Source organism: Hyla sarda, chromosome 1 (assembly GCF_029499605.1).
Source record: "Hyla sarda isolate aHylSar1 chromosome 1, aHylSar1.hap1, whole genome shotgun sequence".
Classification (NCBI taxonomy): Eukaryota; Metazoa; Chordata; class Amphibia; order Anura; family Hylidae; genus Hyla; species Hyla sarda.
This window is the reverse complement of record NC_079189.1, coordinates 466,217,204-466,230,742: the sequence shown is the minus strand read 5'-3', so window position 1 is coordinate 466,230,742 and position 13,539 is coordinate 466,217,204. Positions and strand designations below refer to the sequence as shown.

The 13,539-nt window shown below is 41.6% G+C and overlaps 1 protein-coding gene across 8 annotated transcripts in view; it reads right to left on the bottom strand.

Moving 5' to 3' along the window:
* The window catches only part of ATXN2 (ataxin 2), a 150,993-nt gene that overhangs the window by 43,115 nt on the left and 94,339 nt on the right, over positions 1-13,539 (bottom strand). For 6 of the 8 annotated variants that reach the window (XM_056536191.1, XM_056536168.1, XM_056536173.1 and 3 more), the window contains 2 exons: positions 2,766-2,918; positions 2,099-2,165 (listed from right to left, as the gene is read on the bottom strand). In XM_056536191.1, the coding sequence (XP_056392166.1) occupies positions 2,099-2,165; positions 2,766-2,918 (220 nt within the window). The remainder of the gene's footprint in view (positions 1-2,098; positions 2,166-2,765; positions 2,919-13,539) is intronic. The other 2 variants (XM_056536182.1, XM_056536164.1) reach the window with 1 other exon arrangement.

Here is a 13,539-nt window from a genome sequence, read left to right as displayed (position 1 = left end):
GCATCACGCCTGGCTGCTATGCGCGAGCGAGGCGAGCAGGGAAATAGGGGGACCCGGACCCATGAGGTACCAACCCAGGCGCTGACCGTTGGCGAGAGGGGGTGAACAGCGCATATACGCAATGTCTGTGCCCCCTTACTCGCAATGGTTAAACCGGGAACCGGAGTCCCTGAGTCCCCACCTGAAAACAGAAAAGAAAAAGGAATAAAAAACTAACACGTCCCTATACTAGGAAAACAAAAAATCAGAAGACCTGGTCTGGAGAATTCCAGACCATTTCCACCTCCTTCAGACACTAAGCTTAAACTGATTACCTCAGGGCCTGAAGGCGGGTTTATCCTGCTGGGAGGAGCTGACTTTTTTTTATTACCATAGTGTCACACCTCCTAGAGACAGCAGCATACACCCACCGTCTGTGTCCCCCAATGGAGCCGATAGAGAAAAAAAATTTTTCAAGTCAACTGGTGCAATACAGTTAAACAAGATTTTTTTTAATAGAAGTCATATACAAATCTAACCCTTCCAGTACAGATATACTTCAGAGAACTTTGTGAAGTTCTTTCCAGCCTGACAACACTGCTCTCTGCTGACACCTCTGTCCGTGTCGGGAACTGTCCAAAGCAGGAGAGGTTTTCTATGGGGATTTACTTCAAATCTGGACAGATCCTGACACGGACAGAGGTGTCAGCAGAGAGCACTGTTGTCACACTGGAAAGAACTTCACACATTTGTATACACATTTCTGTAGTATACAGCAGCTGATAAGTAGTGGAAGGCTTCAGATTTTTATATAGAAGTAATTTACAAATCTGTAACTTTCTGGCACCAGTTGATTTGAAAACATTCATTTTCCACTTGTTTCCACCAGAGTTCCCCTTTAATTTTCTTTGTGTTAAGCAACTTATATAGAACAAGTACAAGATAGAAACCTTCAAGGCTGCTCCAGGAGTGACAGACAAGCTATAGATTGTAACAGCTGGCTATGGACTCTTATGACAAATACTATAGAGACTAGCTGCAGTAAAAATGGATTGCAGGCAGCTTCTGTGTTCTCTATGGTTGTTTTCACTCAAGCTAATTTAGTTACACTGGTTGTTCAATTTTTTTATTAATTAATTTTTTAAACAACCCTTGTTAGAAGCAACTTCCTCAAAAAAGTACAGCTGGCTAACGTTCCACTTTGGCTTATAACTACCATGGTCACCAAAACATAAACCAAGTGGTTGTAGGTTGCTGAGACAACCAAAGTGTTAACCAGCCAAATTCAATACTCAGCAACACAAGAAGATATGCAAAAGTATATAAAGCTTTATTGAATATACATAGACACACATACTTTAAAAAAATGAACGGACACAGTACACAGAGCTGAGTAAAAAGCAGGGGATACAGATTCACACATTGGGAAACTAAATGAAAGCAGGTACATATGTATGCACAAATGCACTAACAGGGAGCACACTGGAGAGGGTATATATGAACCCTGACAGAGAATGGTTCAAAATGTAAAGGCATACAATACACAAAAATAGGAAATGATCACCAATGTAGAGCCATGTACCACCTGCACTTATAACTACCATACTGTATGTTGGAGCTTTTATAGGTGGAGATCTGTGCACCAAAACCCCTCCACCACATACAAAAGCCATGTAAGGTCTATAGAATAGACCATTTAGAGCAGCCAATGGATATACTCCATTCAGCCATCAAGTGTACTGTAATAGTAAACAAACTTTACGTAAGGTCTTATTCAATTATAATACTAAATCTGTTCCTCTGGGTAAGCCTCTAATTTAGCAGTACATTTTATCTAAGGTTTGACTTTGCTATTACACTTATTTTTACCTATGAATATGAATTGAATAGGGTTGTTTTTACTGGTCAACCACAAGTACATTAGGGAATGCCTAAAGAACATCTGAAAGGAATGTAGTTGGCCATAGACATAACTTAATAATGAAATGGTTTGGCAACAGTACAAAACATTGTCTTGCACCATCAGTCTAAACCTTTATTGTTCAATAGAATCTCAATTACGTACACTGCCACAAAACACAATACAATAATAAAAGCATGCAGCATGTGCTAGTCTCACCTTTACCTGCTCTGTATGTCTTGGCCTGATTGACTGGCACTGTCGTCATAGGAATAGGATATAATGGCTAAAAAAAAAAATACATTTTGCTGTAAAGGAACCATCCTGAATACATAGACTTTCACAGGAAACATTGCATCAATGACACTATTTTAAAATAAAAAGCATAGTTCAGACATAAGGCTGCTTTCACACTATAAAATTCATCCGTTTTAAAGATCCGTTTGATGTTCCGTTATGAAAACACTGAAAATCGGCCATTAAACGTCCGTTAGAAAATCCCATACATCCGTTAGAAAATCCCATTAAAGTCTATGGGATTTTTACATTATCCGTTTTAATCCGTTATAAATAACTGACGTTATTTTGTGACGGAAGATAGTAACGGGAGAAATAGCGCATGCACTATTTCTTCCGTTCATTCTCCAGTCACAAAATAACGTCTATTATTAACGGCCGACGTTTAACGGCCGGTTTTCAGTGTTTTCATAACGGAACATCAAACGGATCTTTAAAACGGATGAATTTTATAGTGTGAAAGCAGCCTTAGTTGAGCCATAAGATTTTTAGATGGCTCACTAACTGTTGAGGAGTAACTAACAGTTGCCAGAATATACAAAACAATATAAATATTGTATACTGTTCAGTATATGCTTCCATGCATTACCTGTACACCAGGACTAACAGGAACAGGATACATCATATTTGGTGCAAAACAGACTGGCTGGGTGTACACAGGGGTCGGCTGCTGATGTCCCACCATTGAAGGGCTTGGCTGAGCTTGTGGTCGAGGTGAGGTTGGCGTTGTAGAAGGCTTGGGCTGCATTATTCAGAAGGAAAAGGAGAAACTGATTACAATCTGGGACTTATACAGCTGTTTGTACTTTGCTGATTCTTAATTTTATTTAAATAAGAAAATGTACTGCAATTAAAGAAAAGAAAAAATATTTCTAGTGTAGGCCATACGGATAGGTTAATCTGGAATTTAGATAGAGTCCCACTGAGGACAGGGATGAGGACAGGGAGTAGTGTGAATAATGACATTTTCTGTACAGTGCTGTAAAACTACAGAAAGGATTATTGATTATTGACTTCAAATACACAGCTGTATTGTTCCACAGGACTTAAACCTTTTGCAACCATATTAATATATAGGTCAGTGAGCACAAATAGGTGTATGCAGCAGCAGATGGACATGAGGGTTCAAGCCAATATTTGCCATTCAACTCTTTAAATGGTATGGTATTTAAAGAGCTAAGGGACAGTTGCAGCAGATGGGCACCCCTGCAATATAATTGCGGAGTGTTAATCATTTTTTTATGGCAGCTGGAGCACCTTAGTAAACCCCCAATACTTGCCATAGAAAATCTGCTAAGAAAGTCTTTTCCTCAGGTAGGTTCTACTGGCAGAGCACAGATTGAACTGATCCATGCTATATATCGCCACATGCGTAAATTTACTTTACTCCGGTGGAAAATAATTTTTTTCATATCAACTGGCTTCAGAAAGTAGAAACAGATTTGTAAATTACTTCTATTAAAAACATCTTAATCCTTCCAGTACTTATCAGGTGCTGTTGAATACAGAGGAAGTTCTTTTCTGTCTGACCTTAGTGCTCTCTGCTGACACCTCTGTCCATGTCAGGAACTGTCCAAACTAAGAGCAAATCCCCATAGCAAACCTCGGCTGCTCTGGACAGTTCCTGACATGGACAGAGGAATCAGCAGAGATCACTGTGGTCAGACAGAAAAGAACTACACAGACTTATCTATAGCATACAGCAGCTGATAAGTACAGGAAAGCTTAAGACCTTTTAATAGAAGTAATTTACAAATCTGTTTAACTTTCTGGTACCAGTTGATTTGAAAAAAAATTGGTTTTCCACTCAAGTACCCCATTAACCCATTAAAGAGTACCTGTCACCAAATAAAATTTTTACTATAGTGTTCCTTGTTTAATTAGCAGACACTTTTCCATTCACTTGCTTTTAAAATCATCATCAACATAAATATGTTTAAAATGTACCCTGCCACAATTAATAAAGTGAGTTTGGTCTCCTCCCAGCCTGGCAGGAGTCCGAACTCAAAGTGTTTCTATGCATGGAGCTTGATTGACAGCTGCACAGAAAGTGAAAGCTCCACAGATTCTCACAAAGTCACGCAGACTGACAGCTGAAGGAAAGCCTCACTGAATACTGCACAGACTGAAACATGCAGAGCTTGAGGTCTTCTGTTCATCACAGCACTGCAGCAATGTGAGGGAGAAGTTGTCCCCCAGCAGGCTTCAGTGATGTCATGCCTGCTGGGAAACGCCCTCTTTCTTCTGCTGGGAAATTGCACTATGCGAGCAAGAAGAAAGGCAAGAAACACAGCTTTTTAACCCCTTAACGACCACGGACGTAAATGTACGTCCTGGCTTAGAGGTACTTTGCACCCCAGGATGTACATTTACGTCCTGTGTATGTCCGCGAGTATCGGAGCGGTGCTCATGTCATACACGACAGGTTCCGGCTGCTATCAGCAGCCGTGGACCCGCCAGTAATGGCCGATATCCGCGATTGCGCGGATGTCCGCCATTAACCCTTCAGATGCCATGTTCAGCACAGATCACGGCATCTGCGGCAATGCACACGTTAAAATAGATGATCGGATCGCCCACAGCGCTGCCGCGACGATCCGATCATCTGTAGTGACGGACGGAGGTCCCCTCACCTGCCTCCGGCCGTCTCCTGCTCTGGTCTGAGATTGAGCAGACCAGAGCAGGAGATAGCTGATAATACTGATCAGTGCTATGTCCTGTGCATAGCACTGAACAGTATTAGCAATCAAATGATTGCTATAGATAGTCCCCCATGGGGACATAAAAAGTGTAAAAGTTGAAAAATTTTAAAATAAAAAGTAAAAAAAAAAATATATAAAAAATCCCCTGCTCCAATAAAAATGGTCTGATTTTCCCATTTTACACCCAAACAACGTAAAATGTAATTTTTTTTTAATAAACATATTTGGTATCGCCGCGTGCCAAAGTGTCCGATCAAAATATAATGTTAATGATCCCGTGTGGTGAACGGCGTAAATGTAAAAAAATTAAAAAAAAAGGCCAAAAATGCAGCTTTTTTGACACATTTTATTCCAAATTTTTTATTTTTTTTTAATTATCTAAATGGTTTTCTACATGCAAATGTGGTATCAATAAAAGGTACAGATGACGGCACAGAAAATGAGCCCTCATACCGCCCTATATAAAGAAAAATTAAAGTTCTAGGTGGCCAAAATAGGGCAATTTTTGATTACTGATTTTGTACTAAAAGTTTTAGATTTTTTTGTAAGCGGTACAAATATATAAAAGTATCTAGCCATGGGTATCATTTTAATCACTTTACGGTAGAAATGACATGTGTTCTTTATTCTGTGGGTCAATACAACCCACAGAATAAAGAACACTTAATTTCTACTGTAAAGTGTACAGTGTGAAAACAAAACCCTCCAAAATGTGCAAAATTGTGGTTTTCTTAAAAATTTCCTCCCTAAAATTTTTTTTTTGGGGGGTTCGCCGTACATTTTATGGTAAAATGAGAGGTTTCATTACAAAGTACAAATTGGTCATGCAAAAACAAGCCCTTATATGGGCCTGTAGATGGAAATATAAAGGAGTTATGGATTTTAGAAGGCGAGGAGGAAAAAACGTAAAACACAAAAATAAAATTGGCCTGGTCTTTAACCCCTTAACCTGTCTTAAGGGCAGGCCAATTTAATTTTTGAGTTTTCGTTTTTTCCTCCTCGCCTTCTAAAATCCATAACTCCTTTATATTTCCATCCACAGACCCACATAAGGGCTTGTTTTTTGCGTGACCAATTGTACTTTGTAATGAAACCTCTCATTTTACCATAAAATGTACAACGAATCCAAAAAAAAAAATATTTTTTTTAGGGAGGAAATTTAAATGAAAACCACAATTTTGCACATTTTGGAGGTTTTTGTTTTCACACTGTACAATTCAGGGCAAAAATGATGTGTGCTCTTTATTCTGTGGGTCAATAAGATTAAAATGATACCCATGGCTAGATACTTTTAAAAAAAAATCTAAAACGTTTTGTACAAAATCAGTAATCTAAAATCGTCCTATTTTGACCACCTATAACTTTTTCATTTTTCCATATATAGGGCAGTATGAGGGCTCATTTTTTGCGCAGTCATCTGTACTTTTTATCGATACCACATTTGCATTTATTTTTTACATTTACGCCATTCACCGTACGGGATAATTAACATTATATTTTGATAGTACGGACATTTACGCACGCGGCCATACCAAAAAAAACGTTACGCTTTTTGGGGGTAAAATGGGAAAAACTGCCATTTATTGGGGAGGGGATTTTTCACTTTTGTTTACACTTTTTGGCCCACATTTATCATTAGCTGTCTACCTCCGTGTTTTTGTTGTGTCTTTTTAAACCCCGTATATTTCCCGTCCTTGCGCCTTTTTTTATTAAAAAGGCGCACGCATCTTGATTATTTTGGCGCAAGCACGGTAATACCCTCAAACCTCTATCTTACACCTTTCTCTTACACTGGTTTTTGTGATAGCGCAGTGGACACTTAGAAGGATTTCCTACACCACCTTGAGCTTGGTGTAAATTTTTGCCGTATTTCTGGTCTTTGCGCCTTTTTATAAAAGGCGCAATTGATAAAACACGTCCATATCATGCGTACTGCCCAAATCAGTGGACTGTAACTCAAAATCAGCAGAAACTTCTTAACAAAAAGGCGCAAAACCATACTTTGCGCCAAATTAGCGCCAAATATAGAAGGAAAAAACGGTGTAAACACATTGATAAATGTGGGCCTTTATGTCCCCATAGGGGACTATCTTTAGCAATCCTTTGATTGCTAATACTGTTCAGTGCTATGTATAGGACATAGCACTGATCAGTATTATCGGTGATCTTCTGCTCTGGTCTGCTCCATCTCAGACCAGTCCAGGAGACGCCGGGAGACGGACGGCTGCGGGCGATCCGATCATCCATTCAAAGTACCGCACTGCCACAGATGCCGTGATCTGTATTGATCACGGCATCTGAAGGCTTAATGGCGGACATCCGCGCCATCGTGGATGTCGGCCATTACCGGCGGGTCCACGGCTGCTGCTAGCAGCCGGAACCTGCCGTGTATGACGAGAGCACCGTTCCAATGTTCGCGGTCATACACGGGATGTACCGTCCTGGTGCGGGAAGTCCCGCCAAACCAGGACATACATTTATGTCCGCGGTAGTTAAAGGGTTAAGGTGAAAATGGGCTTGATCCTTAAGGGGTTAAAGCTCAGAAATAGTTTTTAAGGGCAGAAGGGGTGTTAGGAGTAATTAGGGAACATAGCCTGAGGCAGTTGATAACAGTTTATTTGGTGACCGGTACTTTTTAATGACATAGGACGTAAATGTATGCCCTGATACTTAACGCACCAGGATGTAAATTTATATCCAATACATGCTGTGAGCAGAGGACCGATGCTCAAATCATGCAGGGCAAGTCCCAGCTGCTATCAGCAGCCAGGGATTCGCCGGAAATGGTGTACATCAGCGATCGTGCTCATTCCAGCCATTAACCCCTTAGATGATGATCAATACAGATAACAGCATTCGCAGCATTGCGGTCGTTTGAATGGATGACCAGATCACTCGCGGTGCTGCGATCATCCAACATGGCGGCCGGAGGTCCCCTTACCTGCTCCGGCCGTCATCCCAGTGTCTTCTCCTCTGGTCTGAGATCGAGCAGACCAGAAGAAGATTGCCAATAATACTGATCAGTGCTATGCCTATGCTTAGCATTGATCAGTATCTGCAATCTAATAATTGCTATAAATAGTCCCCTATGGGAACATAAGTTTTTTTTTTTTTTTTTTTTTAAATTGGGGGGAAAAAGCCCCTCCCCAATAAAAATTTTTATGGATCTTTTACCATTTTATCCCAAAAAGCGTTAAACCCCCCCCCCCCAAAAAAAAAAAAACACATTAATAAAACATTTTGTATCGACGCGTGTGTCAGGCCGGGTTCACTACACGATTTTGCTCTATAGTTTCAGAATACGGTTTTATGTACAAAACCGAATTACCCAAAAACGGATGGCATTACATTTTGGAAACAAGACCCCTTGGGGAACGTAACAAGGGGCAAAGTGAACCTTAACCTCTTCAGGACATAGGGCGTATGGATACGCCCTGCATTCCGAGTCCTTAAGGACCGAGGGCGTATCCATACGCGGGACCGGAGCCGGATGGGGACCGGAGCCGGATGCCTGCTGAAATCGTTCAGCAGGCATCCCGGCATATCGCCCAGGGGGGTCATTATGCCCCCCCATATCGGCGATCGCCGCAGATCGCTGGACAATTCAGTCCAGCGATCTGCGGCGATTCCGGGTCAATCGGGTCTCCAGTGACCCGGAATTACTGGCTGTTCGGGGCCGTCTCTGAAGGCCCCGAACAGCCAGAGCCTGCAGGGGTGAGGTGGCACTGGTGCCACCTCACGATCGCCCTGATTCGTCGGCCGGATTACCGGCCGACCAATCAGGGCGCCTGCTGCGGGTGTCACTCCCGCACCCGCTCCGCCCCTCTTCCGGAGGACGTGAGCGGGTGTGGGACGTGCACCCCGATCCCCGGCGTCAATGTTGGGATCGGGGCCCCAGGAGCAGCGGCGGCGGCGACGATGAGGGACTGACCTCATGCGGCATGGATCGTTGGAGGTGAGTGACAGCCTCCTGCTGTTGCTTAGCAACAGCTTCCAGCATGCAAAAAGGGCATGCTGGGAGCTGTAGTTATGCAACAGCAGGAGGCAGGCCACCACAACTCCCAGCATTCCCTTATGGGCATGCTGGGACTTATGGTTTTGCAACAGCTGGAGGCACATTTTTTCTATGGAAAAGTGTACCTTCAGCTGTTGTATAACTTCAACTCCCAGCTTGCACAAACAGCTAAAGTGCAAGTTGTAGTGGTGCATCTGCTGGTTGCATAACTACAACTCCCAGCATGCCCGTTGGCTGTCTGTGACTGCTGAGTTGTAGTTTTGCAACAGCTGAAGGCACACTGGTTGTGAAACTTGAGTTTTTTATTTTTTACCTAACTCAGTGTTTCACGACCGGTGTGCCTCCAGCTGTTGCAAACTCCAACTCTCAGCAGTCAATGTACACCATGCACCGTACATGCTGGGAGTTGTAGTTTTGCAAAAGCTGGAGGCACACTGGTTGTGAAACACTGAGTTAGGTCACAAACTCAGTGATACATAACCAGTGTGCCTACAGCTGTTGCAAAACTAAAACTCTCAGCATGTACAGTCTGTCAGCGCATGCTGGGAGTAGTAGTTTTGCAACAGCTGGATGTCCCCCCCCCCCCCCCCCCCCCCCCAATGTGAACGTACAGGGTCCACTCACATGGGCGGAGGATTACAGTAAGTATCTGGCTGCAAGTTTGAGCTGCCGCAGCTCAAACTGCCAGCGAGAAACTACTGTGAACCCCCGCCCGTGCGACTGTACCCTAAAAACACTACACTACCAGAAAATAAAATAAAAAGTAAAAAAACACTACATATACACATACCCCTACACAGCCCCCCTCCCCAATAAAAATGAAAGCGTCTGGTACGCCACTGTTTCCAAAAGGGAGCCTCCAGCTGTTGCAAAACAACTCCCAGTATTGTCGGACAGCCGTTGACTGTCCAGGCATGCTGGGAGTTTTGCAACAGCTGGAGGCACCCTGTTTGGGAATCACTGGCGTAGAATTCCCCTATGTCCACCCCTATGCAAGTCCCTAATTTAGGCCTCAAATGCGCATGGCGCTCTCACTTTGGAGCCCTGTCGTATTTCAAGGCAACAGTTTAGGGTCACATATGGGGTATCTCCGTACTCGGGAGAAATTGTGTTACAAATTTTGGGGGGTATTTTCTGCTTTTACCCTTTTTAAAAATGTAAAATTTTTGGGTAAACAAGCATTTTAGGTTAAAAAAAATCTTTTTTTTACATATGCAAAAGTCGTGAAACACCTGTGGGGTATAAAGGTTCACTTAACCCCTTGTTACGTTCCCCGAGGGGTCTAGTTTCCAAAATGGTATGCCATGTGTTTTTTTTTTTTTGCTGTCCTGGCACCATAGGGGCTTCCTAAATGCGGCATGCCCCCAGAGCAAAATTTGCTTTCAAAAAGCCAAATGTGACTCCTTCTCTTCCGAGACCTGTAGTGCGCCAGCAGAGCACTTTTCACCCCCATATGGGGTGCTTTCTGAATCGGGAGAAATTGGGCTTCAAATTTTTAGGGGTATTTTCTGCTATTACCCTTTTTAAAAATGTTAAATTTTGGGGAAAACAAGCATTTTAGGTAAAAATTATTATTATTTTTTTACATTTGCAAAAGTCATGAAACACCTGTGGGGTATAAAGGCTCACTTTATCCCATGTTACATTCCCCGAGGGGTCTAGTTTCCAAAATGGTATGCCATGTGTTTTTTGTTTGCTGTTCTGGCACCATAAGGGCTTCCTAAATGCAACATGCCCCCAAAAACCACTTCAGAAAAACGTACTCTCCAAAATCCCCTTGTCGCTCCTTCCATTCTGAGCCCTCTACTGCGCCCGCCGAACACTTTACATAGACATATGAGGTATGTGCTTACTCGAGAGAAATTGGGCTACAAATCCAAGTAAAAATTTTGTCCTTTTACCCAAAAATTGGGTCTACAAGAACATGTGAGTGTAAAAAATTAAGATTGTGAAGTTTCTGCTTTAATTTGCTGCTATTCGTGTGAAACACCTAAAGGGTTAAAACGCTGACTGAATGTCATTTTGAATACTTTCGGGGGTGTAGTTTTTATAATGGGGTCATTTATGGGGTATTTCTAATATGAAGACCCTTGAAATCCACTTCAAACCTGAACTGGTCCCTGAAAAATACAGAGTTTGAAAATTTTGTGAAAAATCGGAAAATTGCTGCTGACCTTTGAAGCCCTCTGGTGTCTTCCAAAAGTAAAAACACGTCAATTTTATGATGCAAACATAAAGTAGACATATTGTATATGTGAACCAAAAAAAATGTATTCGTAATATCCATTTTCCTTACAAGCAGAAAGCTTCAAAGTCAGAAAAATGCAAAATTTTAAAATTTTTCATCAAATTTACGGATTTTTCACCAAGAAAGGATGCAAGTATCGACAAAAATTTACCACTATGTTAAAGTAGAATATATGTCACGAAAAAACAATCTCGGAATCAGAATGATAGCTAAAAGCATTTCAGAGTTATTAATGTTTAAAGTGACAGTGGTCAGATGTGCAAAAAACGCTCCGGTCCTTAAGGCCAAAATGGGCTCCGTCCTGAAGGGGTTAATATACCAAAGGGGTTTCACGACTTATGCATATGTAAAAAATATATATATATATTTTTTACCTAAAATGCTAGGTTTCTCAAAAATTTTACATTTTTCCAAAGGGTTAAAGCAGAAAATACCCCCCAAAATTTGAAGCCCAATTTCTTCCGATTTGGAAAACACCCCATATGGGGGGGAAAAGTGCTCTGCTGGCGCACTACACGTCTCAGAAGAGGAGTCACATTTTGGCTTTTTGGAAGCAAATTTTGCTCTGGAGGCATGTTGCATTTAGGAAGCCCCTATGGTGCCAGGACAGCAAAAAACAAACAAAAAAAAAAAAAAACACATGGCATCCAATTTTGGAAACTAGACCCCTTGGGGAATGTAACAAGGGGTAAAGTGAACCTTAATACCCCACAGGGGTTTAACGACTTTTGCATATGTAAACAAAATAAAATAATTTTACCTAAAATGCTTGGTTTCCCAAAAATTTTACATTTTTACAAAGGGTTAAAGCAGAAAATACCCCCCAAAATTTGAAGCCCAATTTCTCCCGATTCAGAAAACACCCCATATGGGGGTGAAAAGTGCTCTGCTGGCGCACTACAGGTCTCAGAAGAGAAGGAGTCATATTTGGCTTTTTGAAAGCAAATTTTGCTCTGGGGGCATGCCGCATTTAGGAAGCCCCTATGGTGCCAGGACAGCAAGAAAAAACCCACATGGCATTACATTTTGGAAACTAGACCCCTCGGATAATGTAACAGTGTTACAGTGAGTACTAACACCTCACAGGTTTTTTGAACAGTGGGCCATAAGAGTGAAAAAAAAAATTTGCACTATATTGATAGTGTTACCCCAAATGTTTCATTTTCACATTGGGTAATAGGGCAAAAGGCCCCCAAAATTTGTAGAACAATTTTGTCTGAGAAAAAAAAAATACCCCATATGTGGATGTAAATTGCTCTGTGGACGCACTACAATGCTCAGAATAGAAGGAGGGAAATTTTGTTGAAATTGAAGTCGCGGGTCATGTGCATTTATAAAGCCCCCAACAGCAAAAAAAAAAAAAAAAACACGTGACTCCATTTTAGAAACTACACCCCTCAATGAACGTAACAAGGGGTACAGTGGGAAATAACACCTCACAGTTTTTTTTGAAAAGTGGGCCATGAATTGAAAAATTAGATTTTTTTTTTTTTTTTTTTTACAGAAAAATGCTGGGGTTACCCAATTTTTTACATTTTCACAAGGGGTAATATGAGAAATTGGGTTACAAATTTTGGAGGGCTTTTCCCCCTGACTATGAAAATACATCCACATATGGGGTAACATGCTGGGCGGGCGCACAACAAGGCTCAGAAGTCATAGAGGTCACTTTGTATTTGTGGCCTTTGGCATATCAGTAGCTGATTTTCCAGGAATGGATGAAGGGTAGCTTTTGAAAATTGCAATTTTCAACCTATGCTCTGCTTCATCTTTCTGGGAACAACGAACATGTGACTCTGAATTGTCGCCTGGAAATACGACAGAGCTTAGCGAGAACTCTTCGCATTTGAGGCGGATGTTTGTTACAGACCTAACAGTTATATACATTCAGAGGAAAATACAAGAAAGGAGCACCCACATGTGAGAATACTACAAACAGTACAACCCCTAGGGAAGGTGTATAGGGTGAAGTGGAGATTTGGAACAGACGAGAGTTCCCTTCATTTATTTTCCAGGAATGGATGAAGTGTACTATTGGGGGGGGGGGAAGAAAATTGCAATTTTAGTACTGATATGCCAATTATTTTCCCAGAATGATGACCCAGAGTATAGCCAAAAGTAAAAATGATGCCCGCCCCAAACCCTATACTCTGAATTAACATTCTGGGAAGGGGATGTGTGGGGCCGTCCCTATTCTGTTACCTCAAATACGCAACCCGCTCAGGTGGGGAGAGAGCGTTGCGCATTTGAGGCAACTGCAAACCTCCAATGCTGTTGACTGTGTCCCATGACCCATTTTTTAGGGGGAAGAAAAGAAAAAAAAAAAAAAAAAAGAAAAAAAAAAGATATTGGGAAAAAGGTTTTGGTTTTGTTTTTTTTGGGGGGGTTGGTATAAAAT